This window comes from Rhinatrema bivittatum, chromosome 4 (genome assembly GCF_901001135.1).
Source record: "Rhinatrema bivittatum chromosome 4, aRhiBiv1.1, whole genome shotgun sequence".
NCBI classification, from domain to species: Eukaryota; Metazoa; Chordata; class Amphibia; order Gymnophiona; family Rhinatrematidae; genus Rhinatrema; species Rhinatrema bivittatum.
Window position 1 is genome coordinate 89,033,315 of NC_042618.1, and position 24,670 is coordinate 89,057,984.

Below are 24,670 nucleotides of genomic sequence, written 5' to 3' on the forward strand. Positions count from 1 at the left end.
CATGGGGCACATTTAAAACTAATCGGAGAAAGTTCTTTTTTACTCAACGCACAATTAAACTCTGGAATTTGTTGCCAGAGGATGTGGTTAGTGCAGTTAGTATAGCTGTGTTTAAAAAAGGATTGGATAAGTTCTTGCAAGAGAAATCCATTACCAGCTATTAAGTTGACTTAGAAAATAGCCACTGCTATTACTAACAACGGTAACATGGAATAGTCTTAGTTTTTGGTACTTGCCAGGTTCTTATGGCCTGGATTGGCCACTGATGGAAACAGGATGCTGGGCTTGATGGACCCTTGGTCTGACCCAGTATGGCATATTCTTATATTGCCTGTGTAAGGATGTATGTGTGAGAGAGAAAGGGAGCTTGGGTGGGTGTGTATTGCAAGAGAGAGAGGGACCCTGTATGAGGAGATGTGTGTGTGTGTGTGCGCGAGAGAGTGAGAGAGCAAGTAGGAAGGTGAGTGTATGTGCACTAGAGAGGGAGCACGTGTGTGAGAGAGGGAGGGACAGAGGGAGCCTGTGTGAGGGACAGTACTGAGAACAGGGTCAAACTCTGGGACTGGCAATAGAGTGGAAGGGGGTGAGCCTATAGGTAGAGGGGAGAGATACTGGCAGGTGAAGGAGTTGGGGCCTGTGAGGGCAAAGTGGCCATGGGCGTAGTAGGGAGAGCGAATGGAAGAGACACTCTTACAGTGAATTTCTAGGGAAACTCTGCTCAAAATATTTAAAATTCTGCATCTCTAAGTAATAACTTTTTTCTGTATTAAATAAATAAATAATTACATTTTAAATTAACATTTTTCTATACTGAACTTCATGACAAGATTCATATCAGACCGGTTTACATAGAACTACTTAAAGACAGTCATGTAAATTGTGTTATTTTGACCAATATAAAGTTTGCAGAATTAAGTTTTTATGCGCAGAATTCCCCCAGGAGTAATCCAGTATTAATACTTGAAATCATCATTGGTATTCTTTGTAGGCCATTTGCATGCACTATTACCATGTAATAATAATGTGTGTGCAAGTAAAATACATTGCACACAGACCTCCTAAATACTGTGTTCACAAGTGCACAAAATCACTTAATTTACCATTTAAACCTTGTGAAAGTTGTGTGTTATCATCAAGAAACTCCAAGATTGAGACATTTTCTTCATCAGCTGAATCTCCGCTCTCATCAGAAGATACATCTTCAGCTCCTTCTGAGGAAAGCATAGCTTCTTCATCCAAAAATTGCCTCGCTGCAGACTAAGGAAACCAGCATAATCTTTAATTTAAACCACAAAAAGCATATACATGATAATCTTACACAAAATACTGCTAAATTTGTTAGTTTTTATTTTGTGCACATTTAAATGAGTAGGTCCTGTTAATGGGGAATCAGATTTATAACTAAGATTGTGTCTTCCCTGGCTTTTGAAGATAAAGCACAATGGAGGAAAAGGAAATGCATCATTAAGACTATCCATATTTATTTAAATAACTTATCCACTCAATAAATAACTCAATAATAATAACAATAATAATAATAATAACAATAAATAATAATAATAATAATAATAAATAACTCAAGAAACATGCATTCTCGACTGCCAGCCCCCTCCATTGGAATGCCCTCCCCACGGACATTCGTCTTGAAACCTGTACTCGAACATTCAAAAAGAAACTCAAAACCTGGCTCTTTACAAAAGCCTTCACTTAAAGTTTTCGCTCAGAGCCACGTCCCAGAACTAGACTCATTCACGCATTTCATAATCACGTTAACCAGATGTCTGATGCCGCAACTCTTAATTGTATTTCTTGGTCTCATATTCCCAATCGTTAAATTTACAGCATGCTACACCAATACCTTTTAAGTCAGATGTAACCTCAGCTTTGAAGTCTACAAACCTTGAAGATGTAACCGTTAGTTCTTGTAGATTTAAACATTATTCTGAAGATGTAAACTTAGATTTTGAAGACTGTAATCTGTAAGCATTTGTATTCATTGTAAGAATTTGTATTTATTATTTAGCTATTTACATTGATCTGTTACCACTTGGTCCTGTTCTCTCCTTTACCTCAAGTTCTAAGTTCCTACAAAGTTAGCCTTGTTATTTTATACCCACTTGTTTGATGTAATTTTCCAATATTGATTCTGTGTAAACCGAAGTGGTATGTACTAGTACATGAACTCCGGTATATAAAAGCCTTTAAATAAATAAATAAATATTAGTTGCATCCATTCTAAGTGGATTCCAAGAAGAACATCCACAATCATATAATAAAAATAATAAAACAAAACAAATACATAATCCTAATCACAAAAGAACATAATACTTGCCATACTGGGTCCATCAAGCCCAGTATCCTGTTTCCAACAGTGGCCAGTCCAGCTCACAAGATCCCAAAGGGAAAACAGAGATCATGCTGCTTGTCCCAGAGATAAGTGGATTTCTTCAACTCCACCTTAATAATGGTTTAGGGACTTTTCCTAAAATTACACAATGTGTATTCCAGAAAACCTCTATGTAGTACCACAAACAATAATAAATGGTTTAGCTGGTGTATCTTTTATACCATATCACATAGCCATCTATAATGTGTGAAACTATCAAATGGATTTGTCCTCCCCGCCTCCCCACATCTTTTTTATGTTAAAGCAGAACATGGGACTGTTGGTTTCGTAATTAATAAGTGGGACTGTTGGATTCAAAAGTGTTTTGAGTTCACAGCATAAAACTTAGACGTGACAGAGGTCTCTATATACAATGCAAATTTAAATTGCGTTTGGGTGATGGTGAAAAATTTTGGATGTGTTAGATGACACTTTATATGATGTAAATGCAGAAAGGACCTGGTTGTGAACTACCTTCATGCTCTTTGCAGGGAAGTTTGATGGGGGAGAAGATGGAGTTCAGCTGTGTTGTACTACATGGACCTAGTTAACATGATTTACACTGAATCGATGGTGTTACTCTCGTATGGAGCTTAAGGAAACTCCGTTTTGATCAAATTAGTTTTTGTATTTGAAATATTTTTGGAGGACAACCTTAGTATGGTGATAACAGGATGTAGGCAATTTTTTTTTGAGAATATTGTCTGCCCAAGTGATTACGACCTGGTTGAAGACTGTGGGTGTTGCCGTGTCACTTCCGGGAGGAGGTTAAAAGGTTCTGTGATGCCATGTTTTGAATGTTCGGGTCTGAATGTAGACCGCGAGAGAAAAAGTGAATGTAAAATAGCCAGATTGAAGAATTTCGCTGACAGAACGGATTGAAAATTCTATGGATGAAAAGAAGTGAAGTTTTGAGAACATATTTCGGGATTCGGGACTCTCAGTAAATACTTTGAGATGAGTACTCTTTTTGAAAAATATTGAATTTTGGATTGGGACTTGCGTTTTTGCTTGCCAAATGAAGTGTTGTGCCCATGATCTACACAATTTGAAGTTCGTCAGCATGTTGGGAGAATTCCATATTTTAACAAAAATGTAAATTATAAAAAATTAACCAAAGTTGATTTAAAATAAAGTGACCCTGTACCAAATGAGAGTTTGATGGTTTACAGACTCTGTGAGTAAGGGTCCTACAACATTTGATATTTTCACACATTATAGATGGCTATGTGATTTGATATAAAAAAATACATTAGCTAAACCATTTATTATTGTTTAGGGACTTTTCCTCCATAACTTGTCCAAAACCTTTTTCACTACATCCTCTGGCAATGAATTCCAGAGCTTAATTGTGACTCCAACTCTCATAGCACTTAATTGTGACTCCAACTCTCACAGCACTACACTGGCTTCCAATAAAATACATGATTGATTACAAGATATAACCATAATTCATAAAATAATTTATGACAACCAAACAAATTGGCTCAGCACAGCCATAAAACTCCACTCAAACAGAAATCTTCGATCAGCGAACAAAGGCATACTAAAAATATCGCCAACCTGACACAAACTCATCACTACTCAGAAGAGAGCCATAACCCTAGGAAGCCCCGAACTTTGGAACTCCCTCCCAATGGAACTGAGAACACAACAAAACTTAAAAACTTTCAAAAAAGATCTAAAAACTTGGATGTTTACAAAAGCCTACCAAAACCAGACATGACACAAAGAAAACGAATATACTTGAATTTTCCAGTTCATACCAAATCTGACTTATAGGAAAAAATAGCTATTAGAATGATTAAATAACCCATGTTAACAAATGTATATGTGAGAAAAATTGTATAATTTCTAGAACACGATTCTCTGTAAACCGTTGTGATGGCGAAACCGAATGACGGTATACAAAACTCGATAAATAAATTAAAGAAATAAAGTTGAGTACAAAAATTTATTAGTTTTAAGTGTATCACCTAAGAACTTTGTGTGCCCCCTAGTCTTTGTACTTTTTGAAAGAGTAAACCACCAATTAACATTTACTCCTTCCACTCCACACATTTTATAGATCTCTATCATATCCCCCCCCTCAGCTGTCTTCTTCATGTTGAAGAGTCCTAACCTCTTTAGCCTTTCCTCATAGTAACTCATTCTATCCCTTCATCATTTCGGTTTCCCATCTCTTTACCTTTTCTAATTCTGCCATATGTGGTGACCAGAACTGCACACAATATTCAAGAAGAGGTCGCACCATGGAGCAGTACAAAGACATTATGATATTCTAAGAACATAAGAAATTGCCATGCTGGGTCAGACCAAGGGTCCATCAAGCCCAGCATCCTGTTTCCAACAGAGGCCAAAACCAGGCCACAAGAACCTGGCAATTACCCAAACACTAAGAAGATCCCATGCTACTGATGCAATTAATAGCAGTGGCTATTCCTTAAGTAAAATTGATTAATAGCCATTAATGGACTTCTCCTCCAAGAACTTATCTAAACCTTTTTTGAACCCAGCTACACTAACTGCAATAACCACATCCTCTGGCAACAAATTCCAGAGCTTTATTGTGCATTGAGGGAAAAAGAATTTTCTCCAATTAGTCTTAAATGTGCTACTTGCTAACTTCATGGAATGCCCCCTAGTCCTATTATTCAAAAGTATAAATATTCTACTCGTTCAAGACCTCTCATAATCTTAAAGACCTCTATCATATCTCCCCTCAGCTGTCTCTTCTCCAAGCTGAACAGCCCTAACCTCTTCAGCCTTTCCTCATAGGGGAGCTGTTCCATCCCCTTTATCATTCTCTGTTTTATTCTCCATTCCTTTCCTAATAATTACTAGCATTCTATTTGCTTTCTTGTCTGCTGCTACACACTGAGCAGAAGATTTCAATGTATTATCAACGATGACACCTAGATCCTGTTCCTGAATGGTGAGGCAGAGTGTGGTCTTTAGTTTGGTTCAGAAAACTGATACATAATTTTATATTGGGTGGGGTGTGTATGATGAATGAGTATGTATGTAGAAGGGGTGTTTTAGTATATTGATTCTGAATAGATATAATTTGTCTATGTTCTCTGGGACATCTATATTATAGAGATGATGTGATTTAAAAATTCCTACTCAGGTTTTTGTATTTTGCACATGTTTGTACTGATATTGTATTATTGATTAATAAGTGTATTTTTGATACCGTATTTATGAATAAAAAAATATGTAATATGATACTCTATTATGTAAGTTCATACCACTGAAGAAAATATTGTTTATGCTAGATTGAATATATATACAAAAGGGTTTAAAATTAGCATATAGATTCCCTATATACGTTTATTTTTTTATACATAGAGAACCTGAATACAGGCCATCAAAAAATCAGTACAGGAAAACTTATTAATGTTAAATATTAATCCAAGTCCTCAAGCATTAGGAACCAAGTACTATTCCAGAGCAAATACTAAGGAGTAAAGAGGAAATACAGAGGGGTATCAAATCTATATAAAGGACTTTTATTCACAAAACTCATATGAGGTCAATTAGCATTTGAATATAGAATCTCCTCAGCAATTAACTCTTTATAATAAAATTGGACAACTGAGATAGATAGAAAATGTATAAGAAACATGATATTTTACAAGACATTTACATGGATATTTCAAAATAAAGACCAGAAGTAGAAGATCGGTAAAAGTCAAAGATTTATTATCACAAATTGCGGTAACCAGTAAAGCCAGACTCTAGCCGAGTTTCGCTCTTGTGACCGAGCTGCTTCAGGGGCTGTGATGATCAAACATGCTTTCTCAGGGATGTCTTTCAGCGATAGTGTTCCAATTTTAATCCTTCTTCACCAGAGTCGGCGTGTCCGTGCCGCACAACCGGAAACATCCCCATTTAAACTTCGTGGCACACAGTGCAACCCTCTAATATTTATCCAGTGCACTGGCGACCGAAGAATTTGGCGCCAAGAAGTTAGATATCTCTTACTGAAACACTGCTGCTAACTGATTATCAGTGTCTCCATGCTGAAAAAAACCAGAAGTGTAACTATGAGCTCTTTCTGCATGTATCTAACTAGGTCCGAAAAAACTCGACCCTTAAGATTAACTAAAAGATCTAAATGATGTCTAAAAAACATCTTAAGAGTCAATCTCTGATTCTAGTAAAAAGGAAAATTAAAGCATCTGGTTGAGTGCTTCACAAGGACCTCTGAGATGTTTAAGTTACCAGAAACAAAGGGAGATAAAGATTACATATTTTATCCCTCATCAGGTTTTTTTCTTAAAAAGGTGGTAAATAATAAATTCTTGTAGTAGGTGGAATAGCTTGTTCTGGAATTTTTAATACTTCCATTAAATATTTCTTCCATATATCCTTTGCCGAAACATAAGGAACTTTAGGAAAACTAATAAAATGCAGATTCCTTCCACGAATTTGATTTTCCAAGTTTTCAATCCTGTTAGTCAAAACCAAATTTTCTTTCATTAATGTTTGCTGTAACTCAGTCACATTACCAATTTCTTGTTTAAACGTTTTGCACAGATGACCAATCCCAACATTCTCCTCTTTCAAAGTTTTAACTTGACTTTCAATCTGGGTAACTTGTTTAACCGTAAGGTTTAGTTGGGCTGTTACATTTGAATTTAAAGTCACAATCACTTCCCATATGGTTTCTAGGGAAAATATAGGAGGTCTTACCATAATAAAAGGATTAGCTGAAGATAGTTCCAAAGAAAAAGTTGTTCCATGCGGGGATTCATCTTCAACATGCTGCTGATGACCTCTCAGAGGAACTGCTACTGAAACGCCAGCAGTGACCATGGCAGGCTCTGCAGCAACAGCTGCAGGCACTGAGTCTCAGAATGAGGGTCAGTGATCATGGCATCATTTGTGTGTGCTGAGCTCTGTTGCGGTGAGAGGATCCTTGTTGCAGCAGGATTAACAGGAGCCATCCTTTCTGCTGGGGACAACGATGTAACCGAATCAGGGAAGTAGTCAAGTACCTCTTCTTCTCGACTGACTTCCAGCGATTCACTTCCCAGCATACAAACCCCTCGCTGCACATGCATTGGACCAACAAGCGGACCCTCTGGAGGGGGCGCGGAGACCTCCCTCTCCTTAACCCTTCGCTTGCGGCTGGAATGAGGCATTATAAACAAGATAAGAAATCGAAGGAGACTGATGCAGCTCCGTGTAGAGCTAGATCGCCATCTTGGATCCCTATGTGCCGCAATATGGTTTATTTTAACTGTCATATTATGTTATCTTTGGTTATGTGTGTCTGATATTTATATTCCATGTTATATGTTTTTGTTATTCATCTTGAGATCACATGAACAGGAGGTTTTATAAATATGACAAATGACCACATTCATACAGAACAGGCAAAAAGAACAGTAGCAAAAGCCAAGGAAGAAAGATTTTGATTATGTGAAACATGAAGAACCAGAGAAGTCAAATAATCCACGGTGAAAGCACAAGATGTGACCATACTTTGATAAATTTTTGGTCAAGAGAACCTATGAGAAGTACTACCAGACAGGTCCCCAGAAAATGGTGTTGAGAAAATAAGCAAGGAAGACAGGGCAGATGTGAAGAACAGGATAACCACAAATCCAGATAAATCAATGCATTCATGGAGATAAAGAAAAGGAAATGGAAGTTCTAACAAGACTGGACAGAGCAATCTGGAAAGAAAGAAGCCAGCAAATGAGTGATGGGAGACATTCTAGTCTCAATCTTCAAGAGAAAAGAATATATGTAAGACAACAAATTTCAAAGATTAATGCTAATTAGTGAAGATGTGAGAAACAAACACAATAAGGAACATGGCAAAGATCAGTGAAAACCAGTTCAGATTCCATCAAGAAAGAACCAATGCAAAAATTACATCTATGAAAATTCTATTGAAGAAGTATAGAGAAAAGGACTTGACATTTGTTTTGCAGGTTTCTTCCTCCATTTAACCTCTCCCCCCCTTCCACATTCTTTCCACCTTTCTCTGCAGGCTATACTTCCCCCTATCCACATCCCCTATTTTGCTCTTGATATATGTGTGTGCCTGAAGTCTGAAATCAACACAGAGATTCTGGCTTAGGCAAAGCTGCAAAGGAGTCTGGGGAACAAACTCTGGCCACAAGGACCTCAGATTGACCCTAGCTTGAATAGACTCTGGGAGTCATCTGGACTGCATTTGGAGCTGTTCAAATATGATGGAGGATCATAAGGTCACAAAGAGCACATGGACGAGGCTACGTTCTCACAGAATACTGGCTCGATTGAGGGGCCCCAGTGAAAGAGTCCTGGAGATCCCCCTGAGATTAAGAGAATGAAAGACTGATAGGACAAAGAACTAACAGAAGATTGACAGTAAGCGGCAGGCACGTGGGTCTCAACTAGGCCTTAATTGGGCCTAAAGGTGGTAGGAGGGACAGGGTACGTAGATTTAGTTTGTCTTATTTGGACACAAGACACGTGGTACGTGATACGTGATACGCCCATTCATGGATTCCTATTAAGGATCATTGTATGTTTTACCTATAAAAAGCCAGCACTCACTGACATACGGGGGAGACACTCTGGAGGAGCTGCTACTCTGTGCCTCCCAGGGGTACCAGGATTGCATTTTTATATGCAATAATAACTTAAATTTGTTTCTACTAAATTTGGTATGGTACCTCTGTGTTTATGGGGCAGCACTTTGAAGCTGATTTTAAAACTCAACTCTCTGTAGACACCACTCCCTGTCCAACTCTCTCTCTCTCTGCAGCATCTTTCATTGCATCTTTCCCTCTCTTTCTGGTTCTCTCCTCACATTCCACTAGCTGTCTTCAAACCTTCCTTCCATCTCACATACACTGACCATCTCAGCACTATGGTAGCAGCTGACCCTGCCAGCTTCACAGATTCTCAGCACAGCCACCAGCACCACTTCCACTGGCCCCACACATCACAGCTGCTGGCAGGAACAATAGTTGGTAGTAATCTTTCCCTCTCATCTTGGTCACCAGCTCCTGCTTCACACTGGTGGCCTATTACTATAGCAGTTGTCACCACTCCCCATTGATGGCCCATGACCTTTCATCATTACCACCAGCTACCACTCCTTACCAGTGACCCTGTGTTTCTCACCATGGCCACTGTCTCCTGCCACTTACCAGTGGGCCCATGGACTGACCACAGCCACCCACATTGCTCCTGTAACACAGCTTTAGTGCTGTTAGCTCTACCAGCACAGGGGGCCCTGGAAGAACAAGCAGCAGCTCTTCAAATTAGAGCCAGAAAAATCCTGTGGACAAACTAAACAAAAGCATAAAAACACAAACTTAACATGTGCAAATCTTACCTTCAGTGTCAAATGCTGATTGCTTTTCTGTCTTTTAACGACTTTTAACTGTTTCTTAGGATGATTTGTAACATTTTTCCATGAAACGCCACTTGAATTATGACAATTATTCTCATCACCTGATAAATCAGACTTAAAAAAAACCAAACAAAAAAAAACAGACAGCAAATACTAATTTAGTAAAAACATACTACAGGCCAGACAAATATACCATTCAAATATAAGAATATATTCATTTCAGATCAACATCAAATCATGTCACAACTTGTTTTCTCTTTTCAAAGAGGACATGAGTATCCAAGATTTTAAATTCCACTTCCGAATGATAAAATTATTTAAAATTAAATTTCATCTGTACAATGTCTCAAAAAACAGCTTTTCTGCATCCCTCTCTTCCCTTAAAAAAAAACAAAACTGAAAAAAAAAATATAAATATACATACATCCATATACCTAGCAGTATCACTAGTACAAAAGGAGACCAAGAAGGCAGCAGGCAGACAGACAGGCACTAGAAGAGGGAAAAAGCTGAAAGACTGGAGGGAACAGAGAGAGTAAGCAAGACAAATGAAAACCAGTGCAAAGAAAGGTAAGAGTGAATTCTGAAAGATTGAATAGGAATGAGCAAAAATAAATACAGAAGTGGAGTAAATACATCAAACTGAATGTAGCGATACGCTACCAATTTTTTAAATTTTTTTTTTTTAATCAAGGGGCTCATGCTTGAAAATGATCCATCATTAGTAATGTAGAGATTACTTACCTGATAATCTCGTTTTCCTTAGTGTATGCAGATGGACTCAAAACAAGCGGGTATAGTGTGCTCGTGCTAGCAGTTGGAGACAGATCTGACGTCAGCACGGGTACATATACCCCCGCAGGAAGTGCAGCAATTCAGTAATCTTCCTTGCAAAAGCTGTAGCTGACCGATCAATTAAATGAACAGGATTACCCTAACCGATTGATAGTAGCTGGAGACCGCCAGTGTTCTCAACCGGAAGGCGTCGACACCCGATAGGGTGGAAGGCCTATTATAAGAAAAACATGGCTTACTGTGAGTCGGCGAATCCCCATGTATACCGGCAGCCGGGCGGGATGCTGAGTCCATCTGCATACACTAAGGAAAAGGAGATTATCAGGTAAGTAATCTCAACATTTCCTAGCGTGTAGCAGATGGACTCAAAACAAATGGGATGTACAAAAGCTACTCCCGGACTGGGTGGGAGGCTGCCCGAGGACCGTTTAGGATTGCCCTCGCAAATGCTGTGTCCTCCCTGGCCTGGACGTCCAGACGATAGAATCTGGAGAAGGTATGGAGGGAGGACCACGTCACCGCTTTACATATCTCTGGAGGCGACAGTATCTTAGTTTCTGCCCAAGAGGCTGCTTGCGCTCTGGTAGAATGAGCCTTGACCTGTAGAGGCAGTGGTTTTCCTGCCTCTACGTAGACTGCCTTGATAATTTCTTTAATCCAGCAGGCGATGGTCGGCCGTGAGGCCGCTTCCCCTTGCTTCTTCCTGCTGTGCAGGACGAACAGGTGGTCCCGTCTTTCATACTGCTTCTGACATTTCCAGGTATCTGGACAGTAGTCTGCCGATGTCGAGATGGCGTAGTACTCTACCTTCTTCCGATTTCTTCAAACCTTCCATGGTAGACAAGGATATGGTTTGGTTGAGGTGAAATTGTGAGACCACTTTGGGTTAAAAGGAAGGAACCGTGCGAAGATGGATAGCCTCTGGAGTGATTCTGAGAAATGGATCATGGCAGGACAGTCCTTGTAGCTCTGAGATGCGGCGTGCTGAACATACGGCCAGCAAGAACACCATCTTCAAGGTTAACAAACGGAGAGACAGACCTCGAAGGGGCCTGAATGCGGATCCCGCTAGAAATTCCAATACTAGGTTGAGGTTCCACAAGGGCACTGGCCACTTCAGTGGCGGGCGAATGTGTTTGACTCCTTTCAGGAAACGTGAAACATCTGGGTGTTTGGCAATGGAGTTGCCGTCACTCCTGGGACCGTAGCAAGACAGCGCTGCTACCTGAACCTTGATGGAGCTGAGGGACAGACCCTTCTGAAGTCCATCTTGTAGGAAGTCCAAAATGATAGGAATCTTTGCGGTATGCGAATTGGTGCTGTGAGAGTCGCACCAGGCTTCAAAAACTCTCCAGACCCTTATATATGTTAGTGATGTGGAGAACTTGCGTGCTCGGAGGAGTGTATCTATTACCGGCTCCGAGTATCCTCTTTTCTTCAGTCTAGCCCTCTCAATGGCCAGACCGTAAGAGAGAATTGAGCTGGATCCTCGTGGAGGATGGGACCTTGCTGCAGCAGGTCCCTGTGCAGAGGCAGGCGTAAAGGAGTCCCTGCCAGTAGTCTTCTCATGTCTGCGTACCAGGGTCTCCTTGGCCATTCCGGGGCCACTAGAAGAACTAGGCCTCTGTGTTGCTGAATCCTGTGAACAATGGCGCCCAGCAGGGGCCACGGAGGAAAGGCTTATAGCAGGATCCCCTGAGGCCACGGTTGTACCAGGGCATCGATCCCCTGGGCTCGAGGATCCCGCCTGCGGCTGAAATATCTGGGAACTTGAGCGTTGGACTGTCCGCTAATAGGTCCATGGCTGGCATCCCCCATTGATCCACAATTATCTGAAAAACTGTGGGTGACAGCTGCCACTCCCCCGGGTTTAGGCTTTCTCTGCTGAGGAAATCTGCCGTCGTGTTGTCCTTCCCGGCAATGTGGACGGTGGAGATGTCCTGAAGATTTGCTTCTGCCCAAATCATTAGGGGAGTTATTTCCAGGGACACTTGGCTTCTGGTTCCGCCCTGTCGATTGATGTATGCCACCGTGGTGGCGTTGTCTGACATCACTCTGACTGCTCTGTCGCGAAGCCTGTGGGCAAATCGCAGGCACGCTAGCCTGACTGCCCGTGCCTCTAGTCGGTTCTTTGTTCCACCTTGACTCTTCTCTGGTCCACCGCCCTTGGGCAGTGAGTTCCTCGCAGTGTGCTCCCCATCCGTTCAGGCTGGCATCTGTGGTGAGCAGAATCCAGGTTGGGGAGGACATTCTTGACCCCCGGCTTATGTGGCCGGGCTGTAACCACCACCGTAGCTGATTCCGCACTCTAGCCGGCAGAGGTAGGTATGTGGTGTAGTTCTGCGATTGTGGGCTCCATCGAGACAGAAGGGCGCGTTGCAATGGTCTCATATGAGCCCGCGCCCAAGGCACCACTTCCAGAGTGGATGCCATGAGGCTGAGGACTTGTAGGTAATCCCGAGCTGTGGGCCGGCTGGCGCTCAGTAGGACCTGCAGATGATTCCGGAGTTTTGACTTTCTCTTGGAGGTCAGGCTGACCTTGTCGTTTTGGGTGTCGAATTGGACCCCTAGGTATTCCAGCGACTGGGACGGCTGTAGGGAACTCTTCTTTATGTTGACTACCCATCCTAGGCTTTCCAGAAGAGCTATAACTCTGTTAGGTTGCCCGGTGACTCTCCTCCGGTGACTTTGCCCTGGATCAGCCAATCGTCCAAGTAGGGATGGACGAGAATTCCTTCCTACTATGACCTTGGTAAAGATCCGCGGCGCGGTGGCTAACCCAAAGGGTAAAGCCTGGAACTGGAAGTGCTGATTCAGGACTTTGAAGCATAAATAGCGCTGGTGATCCCGATGGATTGGGATATGCAACTAGGCTTCCGACAGATCTATGGAGGTGAGAAACTCCCCTGGCTGTACTGAATTCTTGACAGACCGCAGAGTTTCCATGCGAAAGCTGGGGACCCGTAGGTGTCGATTGACTGACTTGAGGTCCAGGACGGGCCTGAAAGTGCCCTCCTTCTTGGGTACTATGAAATAGATGGAATAATGCCCAGAATTTATCTCTCCTGCAGGTACTGGGATTATGGCTCTTAGGGCCAGGAGCCTCTGTAAGGTCACTTCTAGTGCCGCTTTCTTGAGCGGTGAGCAAGGAGATTCCACAAACTTGTTCGGTGGAAGCTGAAGAAAATCCAGGTAATATCCTTCTCGGATGATGGCGAGGACCCACTGGTCCGAAGTGATCTCGACCCACCTGCGGTAGAAGAGGGTTAGCCTGCCCCCTATGGCTGCTACCCTCAGATGGGTCGGCTGATTGTCATTGTGGGTTACGGCCGGGGCCAGAACCCGGGCTGGTTCTCTTCTTCTTGTGCTTAGTCCAAAAGGGCTGGTTCCTGGCCTGAGAACAATGTGCTTGATAGCGAGTTCTGTAGGGGTTGAAGCGCTGAGAGTTTCTACCTCTGGATGGTCTAGAAAAAGAACGCTGGCTCCTCCTCGCCCTGTCTTCTGGTAGACAGGGTAATGGAGAGGCATCCCATTTAGTAATCACCTTCAATTCAAAACATCAATCCGCCCAACCAGATTCCAGCATTTAGCTAAACTGAAGACCCCTGCACCCAACCTGACTAATCTGTCCACTACAAAAGAACGTTCTTTCATCATTGCTGGATCCAGACTATGGAACACCATGCCATCAGAATTACGACAGGAATATTGCTACAAAAAATGTAAACAAAACTTAAAAACCTGGCTATTCAAAAAAGCCTACTATTATTGAACTGAGTCCTTGCTTTGCGTTCTAGTTTAATCCCACAGACACGGTGCAAGTAAGTCACGATTCGTAGGGACATGGCTGCTACCGCAAAGGCTTGCTTCAGAATGGTGTCCATGCGTCGGTCATGTGTATCCTTGAGGGCCGCTCCCCCCCTCCACCAGAATGGTAGTGTGCTTCACAATAGCGTTAACGATGGAGTCTACCCTGGGGCACGCCAGCAGCCGGATCCAGAGGGTACATGCCTGCCAAGGCCCGACCCCCTTTGAATAAGGCCTCCGGTGCCTTCCATTCCAGATCGATTAGCTGCTGTGCTGCTTGTAGGAGGGGAAAATGGTGAGCCGTGTGGCGTAGGCCCTCTAACAGGGGGTTCATTTTTGGGTCCCCTGGGGCGTCCTGGACCAGAATGACCAGCTCCGATAAGCATTGTGAGACCAGGCCTGGAAGATGATCTTTCCAAAAGAAGCGTCTCATGGTCCGATATGGTTCTATCTCTGAGGGAAGTTCACCCTCCTCGGGGGGTTCCTCATCTTCCTTGGAGCAATCCGAATCCCCATAATCGGGGCTGTCGGGTGGCCGCACCTAGGTCTCGAGGGTCCAGGGGCCGGGTCAACTAAGACGGGAAGACCCATACGAGGAGCAGACTGTATCTGGACAAAGGCGTGAATCCTGTTAAATAATTCCACCCAGGAAAGCGAAGCCGGATCTGGTCGTAGGGGCACCAGGTCTCTCGGGTTCCCTGGCTGCTCGCCGCGGCCTGCTAAGTCCGGTGTGTTCCCTGAGGAACCGCTGGGCTGGGACCGGTCCTGTCCTGGAACTCCCATGGCCTCCTCACATTGGGCACATAGGGAGTCTGCTTCCTCGCTCTGTGTGGCTCTGAGGTTGCATGCTGAGCAGAGGCTTAGAGCTTTCATGCCTGATTCTGGAGGTGCTGGCTCTGCGGACGCATAGGCTCTCTTATGCTCCATTCGCCTGAAATTCGGTGTCGCCCAACGATGTGTGCCTAACACGTGCGCTTAACAGCATGCACCTATAACGGGCGCCTTATGAACGGGCGCCTAATAAACGGGCGCCTAATAAACGGGCGCCTAATAAACGGGCGCCTAATAAACGGGCGCCTAATAAACGGGCGCCTAATAAACGGGCGCCTAATAAACGGGCGCCTAATAAACGGGCGCCTAATAAACGGGCGCCTAATAAACGGGCATCTTAGAAATGTGCGCATATTCTAGTAGCGTGCGCTTAGTCAACATGCGCCTATCGCGTGCGCCAACAACGTGCGCCTATCGCGTATCGCGTGCGCCAACAACGTGCGCCTATCGCGTGCGCTTAGCAACGTGCGCTCAATTGGCGAAGATGAGTAGGCAGGCAAAATGGCGACCTCCCAGGCGGGGCTGCCTCGTAGGCAGGCCCAGTTAGTCCACACTTCCTTGGAGACCAAGTAAAGATGTACGCCTTACCTTGTCTTCGGCGCTTCCTGGCTGTGACCCGGGCGGTCTCCGGTTGCGGGGGGAGAGGGTGAGTACCTTCACCGCCTCGCTTAAGGAAGTGCACCCGCTGCCTCTAGGCCGCACCCGAACTCGTCTCGCTCGGGGGCCAAGCCGCGCCCGAGCCCTTCTCACTCGGGGGCTGGGTCCCTGCCGCGAACCGGCCACCGGACCGAGGCTCTTACCTCCGAGGGACCACGAAAGTCAGCTCGGGAAGTTCAACTGGGTGAGTGACCGCCTGGTATCACCACAGGAGTGCGGGGCTAGTCTTCAGTAGGTTTCTTCTATGAATTTAGTCGTTAGAATTTGGAAACACGCTCAGCGAGCGTGAGGTAGCTCCAAACTGCTTTGGAGACGGAAATTACTGATTTGCTGCACTTCCTGTGGGGGTATATGTACCGTGCTGATGTCAGATCAGTCTCCAACTGCTAGCACGAGCACACTATACCCATTTGTTTTGAGTCCATCTGCTACACGCTAGGAAATGGTCAGTTTTCACAGTGGAAAAAGGTAAATGGAGTGCCTCAGGGATCTGTACTAGGACTGGTGCTTTTTAATATTTTTATAAATGAACTGGAAAGGGGGGTACACAATGAGTGAGGTGATCAAATTTGCCGATAACACAGAATCATGCAGAGTAGTTAAATCTCAAATGGATTGTGATGAATTGCAGGAGGATCTTGCGAGACTGAAAGACTGGACTTCCAAATGGCAGATGAAATTTAACATGGACAAGTGCTAAGTGATGATTATAGGGAAAAATAACCCTTGCTGTAGTTACACAATGTTAGGTACTATCTTAGAAGTTACCATCTAGTAAAGAGACCTAGGCATCATAGTAGATAAATACATTGAAATCATCGGCCCAGTGTGCAGTGTTGATCAAAAAAGCAAACAATGTTAGGAATTATTAAGAAGGAAATGGAAAATAAACCAAGGATGTCATAATGCCTCTAACGCTCCATGGTGAGACCACTTCTTGAAAACTGTGTGCAGTTCTGGTCACCGCATCTCAAAAAGGATATAGCTGCACTGGAGAAAGTGCAGAGAAGGGCGACCAAAATAAGAGGCATGCCCTCTGAGGAAAGGCTAAAAAGGTTAGGGCTGCTCAGTTTGGAGAAGAGACGACTGAAGGGGGATATGATAGAAGTCTACAAAATCATGAGCTGAGCTCAGGTAAAATATTTTATTTAAAAAAAAAATTAGCAGGAGAAGGAAAAATTTTCCTACTAGAACATTTTTCTTCGGCAATCGGCCTTCCCGCTCATGTCTCTGGGGAGCTCTGTGAGATGTGAAGATAGTTCTGGGCATGGCAGATTGAACAGCCTTTTGGCTAGGCCCTGCTCTCAGGCTTCTCCTTGTTTGGAGTATGGTAGGCCGCGAGGGTGATTTTGCATGTTTTGCACTGTGTGCCACCGGAGCATGTCTGCACATTGGGCGTCTGCTGCCACATCTCCCACTTGGGCGTGTGTGCGAATCCTTGGACACACATCTCTTACATCTAGATTGGGCATCCTTTCTTCTGGTCATATACCTTGTACATCTAGAGTGGGTGTTCGTTGAGCTTGTATGTATCTGGAATCTCGGTTTTGGCATCCACTTTGCACAAGCGTTCGAAGCACGTGTACCTGGATGCACATTTTTTGTATGCACATTTTGGGCATGGCTTTTACACATGGGTACCTGGCCGCTCTTTTTTGTTCATCTAGCTGGGCGCATGCCTATACCTGACTGCAGTACAACCATAGCGCCACCAGCAAAGAAGTCTAAGCACTTATCTATTTGTACTGCATGCCACATCAGGGCAATACAGCCAGAGCTTTCTTCAAGCCTGTCAGTGCTGTGTGGATGCTTGTGGGGATTTACCTTCCGATTTTGCCAACGATGTTCCATCTCCACAGTCTAAGGGGAGTGGGATCCAGGGTGACATGACACTGGTATTCTCTCCTTCGGTTGATCCACAGGCTGAGTTGTCAGGAGAAACTCACTTTTAGGATACCAGATTTGGGCCTATGGAGCCTGGAATGGATAAACCCTCCTTTTCCTGGGTAGAATTCTTCCAGGATTTACAGACATTTCTACAGGGGCGGTCTTCTGAATAGACATTACATACTAGTTTAGGTTCATGTGTTCAGAGTTCTCCTGTGCCTGCCACCACGGTCAAGCACCGTGGCACAACACGGCCTGACAAGGTTCAAATGCAGGTGGATCAAGATGACACAGATGATGGTGGTGGAGGAGGCTCTCCTGGTGAGGAAGGGGATATTCCCCCAGATTTGGAGCCACACAAAACGCTTCTCCATTTTCTTTCATAGAGGTGAGTTGCTGAGCTTGCTCTCTCAGACTTTGAATACACTCAGAGTGGCTGGGACTAACTCCTCATTGGTGCAGAAGGACCCCAATTTTGGTCAACCTATGTAAGGCCTGTTTCTTTTCCCCTCTTGGATGCGATTCAAGAGTTGATTGATCTGTAACGTGTGTGCTAGAGGTGTCCTTTACAGGAGGGCACACCTTGCAGGGTTTATACCCCTTGGATCCCACAGGCCAAAGAGCAGTTGCATTTCCCTAAGGTGAAAGCTTTGGTGTGTTCGATCACAAAACAAACCACCATCCTGGAAGAGAGGAGGATGCAGCTCTGAAGGATGCTCAGGATAGGAGTATTGAGGCTATCCTAAAGCAAGTCTTGGGCAGTGGTGATGAATTTACAAATTGCTTCTGGTTATGCCTCGTTAGCTCAGGCTACCTTGCATCTTTCTCAAGAGTCTGGCAGTGCAGCTTCAGATATCAGACTTATGGAGAACCGGGGACTGCCTTCTTAGCTGCTGTTGGCTATGACCTGGTTCGCACAACCGCCAGAGGAGCTGCTTCTGCGTTTACGGCCAGGTGAAAGCTGTGGCTGTGGAACTAGTCAGCAGATACTATTTCAAAGTCCAATCTTACCAAGCTACCCTTCAAGGGTTTGCTTCTATTTGGCAGTGAATTGGAGAAAATGGTGAGTATATGGGTAAGAAACCTAGGTTCCTTGCTTACCAAAGGACAATAAGCCAATTTCCCAGTCTTTTTGGGCAAGCAGCTGCTCGAGACTACCGGCATTTTTGGCCTTATAAGGGAGGTTCTTCCCAGAGATCCTGCCCCTACTGTAGAACTCAGTCTTTTTTTCGAATGGATGTGGGCTCTGGTAATAGAGCCTCTCAATTTGCTCAATGAGGTTTTGCGGGCGATAGATGGCCAGATATCTCGCTATTTATCACAGGTAGATCCAGATTACTTCAGATCATTGGGTCCTCTGAGTGGTTTAAGACTGGTATGGCTCTAGAATTTCTTCACATTCCTCCAGATGCCTTTATGATTTATTTATTTATTTATTTATTTAATTTTATATACCGGCAACCGTTTGCACATCGTGCCGGTTTACAAGTAACTTACAACAAAAGATATATAGGCGTAGCCTTTACAGAGAACGGTGTATAACATAAACGCAGTAACAGAATAAATAACTAAATAACTAAAGGGAGGGATGGAGGGGGGTAGTCGAGACAAATGGGGGGGCAGGGGGAGGGTGCAAACAGACACAGGGGGATAAGATATGAATTGGGATTCGAGGGAGAAATATGTACACTTGTTATATACAAAATTGTATGAATCATTAGAGGGGGAGGGTATTGGGTGTAGGACCTGAACGGGGGATGTTGGAGAGAGATGAGGGTTGGGCTAGCATGTTAGTTGGTGGAGCTGATGAGGAAAGGGGGTATGCTTGGAGGAAAAGCCAGGTTTTGAGTTTCTTTTTGAAAGTAGGTGTGGAGGTTTCGGTACGTAGGTCAAGAGGCATAGAGTTCCAGAGGGAGGGGCCTGCAAGGGAAAGGGCTCTATTGGTGGTGGAGATGAGTCTAGTGGATTTTATGGAGGGAGGGATAAGGGTTCCACGGAGGGAAGCACGGGTGGGTCTTGTGGAGGTACGAGGGAGGAAGGGTGGGTTTAGCCAGTTGTAGTGTTCGTTAGTAATACTTTTGTGGATGAGGGTGAGGGTCTTGTAAATAATTCGTGAGTGAATGGGAAGCCAGTGGAGATCAATGAGGGTGGGAGTGATGTGGTCTCTCTTATTGACATTGGTGAGGATGCGAGCAGTAGCGTTTTGGAGGAGTTGTAGAGGTTTGATGTGGGTAGAAGGGAGTCCAAGTAGGAGAGCATTACAGTAGTCAATTTTTGAAAAAATTATGGATTGGAGTACTGTACGGAAATCGGAAAAGTAGAGAAGGGGTTTGAGTTTTTTGAGGGTTTGTAGTTTGAAATAGCAGCTGCTAAGGATAGATTTGATATATGGTTTGAAGGTTAGTTGGTTATCAAGTATAACACCCAGGTTTCTTGTGTCAGAGAGAAGGTTGGGGGAATGTAGGGTGGAGAGAGTGGGTGTGGCTGCATGTCTAGAGGAGACGAGGAGGAGCTCAGTTTTTTGCGGATTGAGGGCTAGGTGCATGTCAGTGAGGAGCTGGTTTATTGAGGCGAGAATGGTGTTCCAGTTTTGGATAGTAGTGAGAACAGAGTTTTTGAAAGGGATGAGGATTTGCACATCATCCGCATAGATGAAATGTGTGATACCAAGGTTGGAGAGGAGGTTTGTAAGGGGGAGCATGTAAATATTAAATAAGGTGGAAGAGAGGGAGGATCCTTGGGGAACGCCACAGTCGAGATTAACAGGAGGGGATGTAAAATTGTCTGTGAGGACTGTGTAGGTACGGTTTTGGAGGAAGGACTTTATCCAAGAAAGAGCGGTACCTGAAATTCCTATACTGATGAGGGTGTTGATGAGAATGTTGTGATTTACGGTGTCGAAAGCGGCGGAAATATCTAGCATGGCAATGAGGTAGGAGTTACCGGCATCCATTCCTTTGATGATTGTATCTGTAAGGGAGAGGAGTAGGGATTCCGTACTAAGGTGTTTTCGGAAACCGTATTGTGTTGGTAGGAGTATATTGGATTGTTCTAGGTATTCAGAGAGACGGGAGTTTACTAGTTTCTCAATGACTTTGGAGAGGAAAGGGAGATTGGAGATAGGACGGAGGTTAGATAGATTGGAGGGATCAAGGGAGGGTTTTTTTAGAATGGGTTTGACCACAGCTTGTTTCAGTGAGTTAGGGACCAGGCCGTGTTCTAGGGAGCAGTTCACGATTTTGGAGAGTGTGGTGGCTATTGTTTTAGGAATAGCGAGGAGAAGTTTAGTTGGGATGGTTTCCGAGGGATGGGAGGAAGGTCTCATCTTTTTAAGATGTTCTCTATTTCTAGAGTTGAGGAGGGTTCAAACGAAGGGAGGATGGTGGCTGTGTGTGGGGTGGGGGGGGTTATGCTGTTGGTGTTGGGGGAGTTTTTGGTATTAGGGGTGAACTTGGCAGTGATGTTGGATATTTTGTTCTTAAAGAAGAGGGCAATTTCATTGCATCGGGTCTGTGTGGAGGGGACTTGGGGTGTAGACATGTTGGGTTTGGTGAGGTTTGAGACTAGGGTGAATAGTGCCTTTGGGTTGAATTGGAGGTGGTGAATTGTTTTAGCATAATATTCTTTTTTGGTTGTTTGAATGGCGTTTCTATGTGTGCATGAGTTGGTAATAGGTGGTTTTTGTGGCAGGAGAGGGGTGTTTGCGCCAGTGTCTTTCAGCTGCTCTAAGCTGGATTTTTTGGGTTTTGAGCGTATGGGTGTACCAGGGTTTTTTGGATGCTTTGGTTTGTGTGATTGTTTTTCGAATGATTGGGCATAGGTTGTTGGCGATTTTTTGGGTAGTTTCTGTCCAGGAGGATATGGCACTATCTGCTGACTCCAGGTCAATGTGATTTGGGATGTTGGAGCAAGCCGTTGCTAGGGTGTCTAGGGGGGCAGGTTTTACGAAGTTGGAAGGATTTAGGCTGAGGGGGAGAGGAGATGGATGGGGTTTGTAGAGAGAGGGTTGTATTGATAATGGAGTGGTCAGACCAGGGGACAGGGAGGCATGTGGGGGGGTGGATGACGTTGATGAGTGAGTTGGTGAAAATAAGGTCGAGGGTATGACCGGCTTTGTGGGTTGGGGAGTGGATAAGTTGGGTGAGGCCCATTGCGTCTAAGGATGAGATGAAGGCTTCGCATGGTGGGGATTGTGGAGTGGAATCGACATGGAGGTTAAAATCGCCAAGGATTATCGTGGGGATGTCGGGGGAGAGAGAGACGGTGAGGAATTCGATGAGGGGGGAGGGGTCTTTTTCTAGTAGACCAGGAGGGGTATAGATTAGGCAGATTTGTAGAGATTGCGATTTGAAAAAGCCTACTTCGTATTGATTGGGAATATTGCAGGTTTGTGGGGTGAGCTTGAATTCTCTTTTAGCTATGAGGAGTAGGCCCCCTCCTCTTTTCTTTTTGCGGGGAATAGAGAAAATGTCATAGGTTTCAGTAGGGAGTTGGTTAATGAGGGGGGTGTCACAGGGTTTAAACCAGGTTTCGGTTACTGCAAAAATTTCTGGTTTGGAGTCAGTTAAAATATCGTGGAGGAGGTGAGTTTTTTGCTTCAGGGATTGGGCGTTAATGAGAAGGAGAGAAATGAGGGAGAGGGTGAGGGCTTGAGAGTTAGGAGATATGGGGATGGGGGTTAGACGCCTTTTTTGAGTGTTGTGTTGGCTGTAGGGGGGGAGGGATAGCTTTGAGGGGTATCTGAATAGGTAATTGGGGGGACAGAGGTAGTCGTGTGGAGGCATTATTGGATGGGGGGCAAGTAGATGTGTGTTGGGGAGAGAGACAGGTTGTGCGATGAGGGCACAGTAATGCTATTGAATAGATTAGTGCAATTGAGAACAGATGATTGCAAGTAGTTAAAGAGATGCAGTTTGGCAGATTAATGCGGTTGACAGCAGCTGGGTGCAAGTGAAGAGATAAATGCAATGGAACAGATGAATGCAATAGAACAGTTGAATGCAATAGAACAGTTGAATGCAATAGAACAGTTGAATGCAATAGAACAGTTGAATGCAATAGAACAGTTGAATGCAATAGAACAGTTGAATGCAATAGAACAGTTGAATGCAATAGAACAGTTAAATGCAATAGAACAGTTAAATGCAATAGAACAGTTAAATGCAATTGAACAGATGAGTGCACTGGAAACAGATGAATGCTATTGAACAGATGAGTGCACTGGAAACAGATGAATGCAATTGAACAGATGAGTGCACTGGAAACAGATGAATGCAATTGAACAGATGAGTGCACTGGAAACAGATGAATGCAGGTAAGCTGATGAATGCAAGTGAACAGAGAAATGCAATAGTACAGGGAGGGTAGGCAATTAGGTAGAGTAGGTTATGAGATGCGGATACTCCATGCAGAAGTGGAAGCTAAGTTACAAAGGCTGTTGGACCTGAAATCGGCAATTCCCATTCCTGAATCGCAATATACAGGCCTTTATTCCATTTATTTTGTCATACCCAAGAAGGAAGAGTAGGTTATGAGATGCGGATTCTCCATGCAGAAGTGGAAGCTAAGTTACAAAGGCTGTTGGACCTGAAATCGGCAATTCCCATTCCTGAATCGCAATATACAGGCCTTTATTCCATTTATTTTGTCATACCCAAGAAGGAAGGGTCTTTTTGACCCATACTGGAACTCAAGGGCATCGATAGTAATTTGCGAGTCACAAATTTCAAAAAGGAAATGGTGTGATCTGTCATGGCAGTTCAAGCATGGGAATACCTCGCACCTGTGGATCTGATGGAGGCATATCTGCATATCCCCATTCACAGGATCAAAATCTGCTCTTTCAGTTTGCCATTCTGGATCTTCATTACCAGTTTCAGACCTTGCCTTTTGGGCTGGCCATGGTGCCCAGGACCTTCTCCAAGGTCTTGGTGGTGGTAGCAGTGGCCCTATGCAAAGAAGGCATTCTAGTTCACCCTTATCTGGATGACTAGTTGATTTGAATCAAGAGCGTGGAAGAGAGTCTTCGAACTTCTCGCAAGTTGGTTTCCTTACTACAGGAACTAGGCTAGATGGTGAATCTGGCCAAGAGCAATTTGCAGCCCACTCAGACTCTAGTGTATCTCAGGGTTCGCTTTGATACAAAGCAGAACAGAGTTTTTTTGCTCTCGTTCAAACTCTGATGAACACTGTTCGCCCAACTGTGTGGTCTTATCTGCAGGTCCTGGGGTGATGTATGCCTCTTTGGAAGTAGTTCCCTGGACAAGGGCACATATGCAACCACTTTCCCGCTGGAACCCATAGTCACAGAGCTATGCAGTGAGGCTGCTCCTACCATTGGAGGTGAGGTCTCAGTTGAACTGGTGGTTACATGTGGATCATCTCAGGAAGAGAATTTTCCTGGAGACACTGGATTGGTTGGTACTCATAACAGATGCGAGCCTTCTGGATTGGGGGATTGACAGGAGTTGATGGTGGAAGGTCACTAGAATGCAGAGCAGCAGTAGTGGAACATCAATAGGTTGGAAGCATGGGTGGTTGGGTTAGTGTGCTTGCGGTTCGTGGAGTGTCTAGCGGTTCAGGGAGTCCGAATAATGTTAGTCAATGCGACGACGGTGGCTGACATCAATCAGGGTGGAATCAAGAGTCAATAGGTGTCAGAGGAGATAAATGTGATCATGGTGTGGGCAGAGTAACATCTTCTAGGCATATCTGCCTCTCACATTGCCAGAAAGGGCAATATCAGATCAGACTTCCTCAGCAGGAGAAACTTTGATCCAGGCAAATGGGAGTTCGTGGACGAAGCCTTCAGTTACTTGTGGCCTGCTGGAGTCTACCAGACCTAGACCTATTGCCAATCTTCAACATAAAGATTCCATGCTTTTTCAGTTGTAGACGGGACCCAAAAGTACTGGGCATCAACACTCTTGTTTAGAAGTGGCCAT

At 44.2% G+C, this 24,670-nt stretch overlaps 1 protein-coding gene across 4 annotated transcripts in view; it reads right to left on the reverse strand.

The window, feature by feature from the left end:
• FANCM (FA complementation group M) overlaps positions 1 to 24,670 on the reverse strand; it is a 293,517-nt gene that overhangs the window by 58,093 nt on the left and 210,754 nt on the right. For all 4 annotated transcript variants that reach the window (XM_029598464.1, XM_029598463.1, XM_029598465.1 and 1 more), the window contains 2 exons: positions 9,732 to 9,863; positions 1,101 to 1,257 (listed from right to left, as the gene is read on the reverse strand). In XM_029598464.1, the coding sequence (XP_029454324.1) occupies positions 1,101 to 1,257; positions 9,732 to 9,863 (289 nt within the window). The remainder of the gene's footprint in view (positions 1 to 1,100; positions 1,258 to 9,731; positions 9,864 to 24,670) is intronic.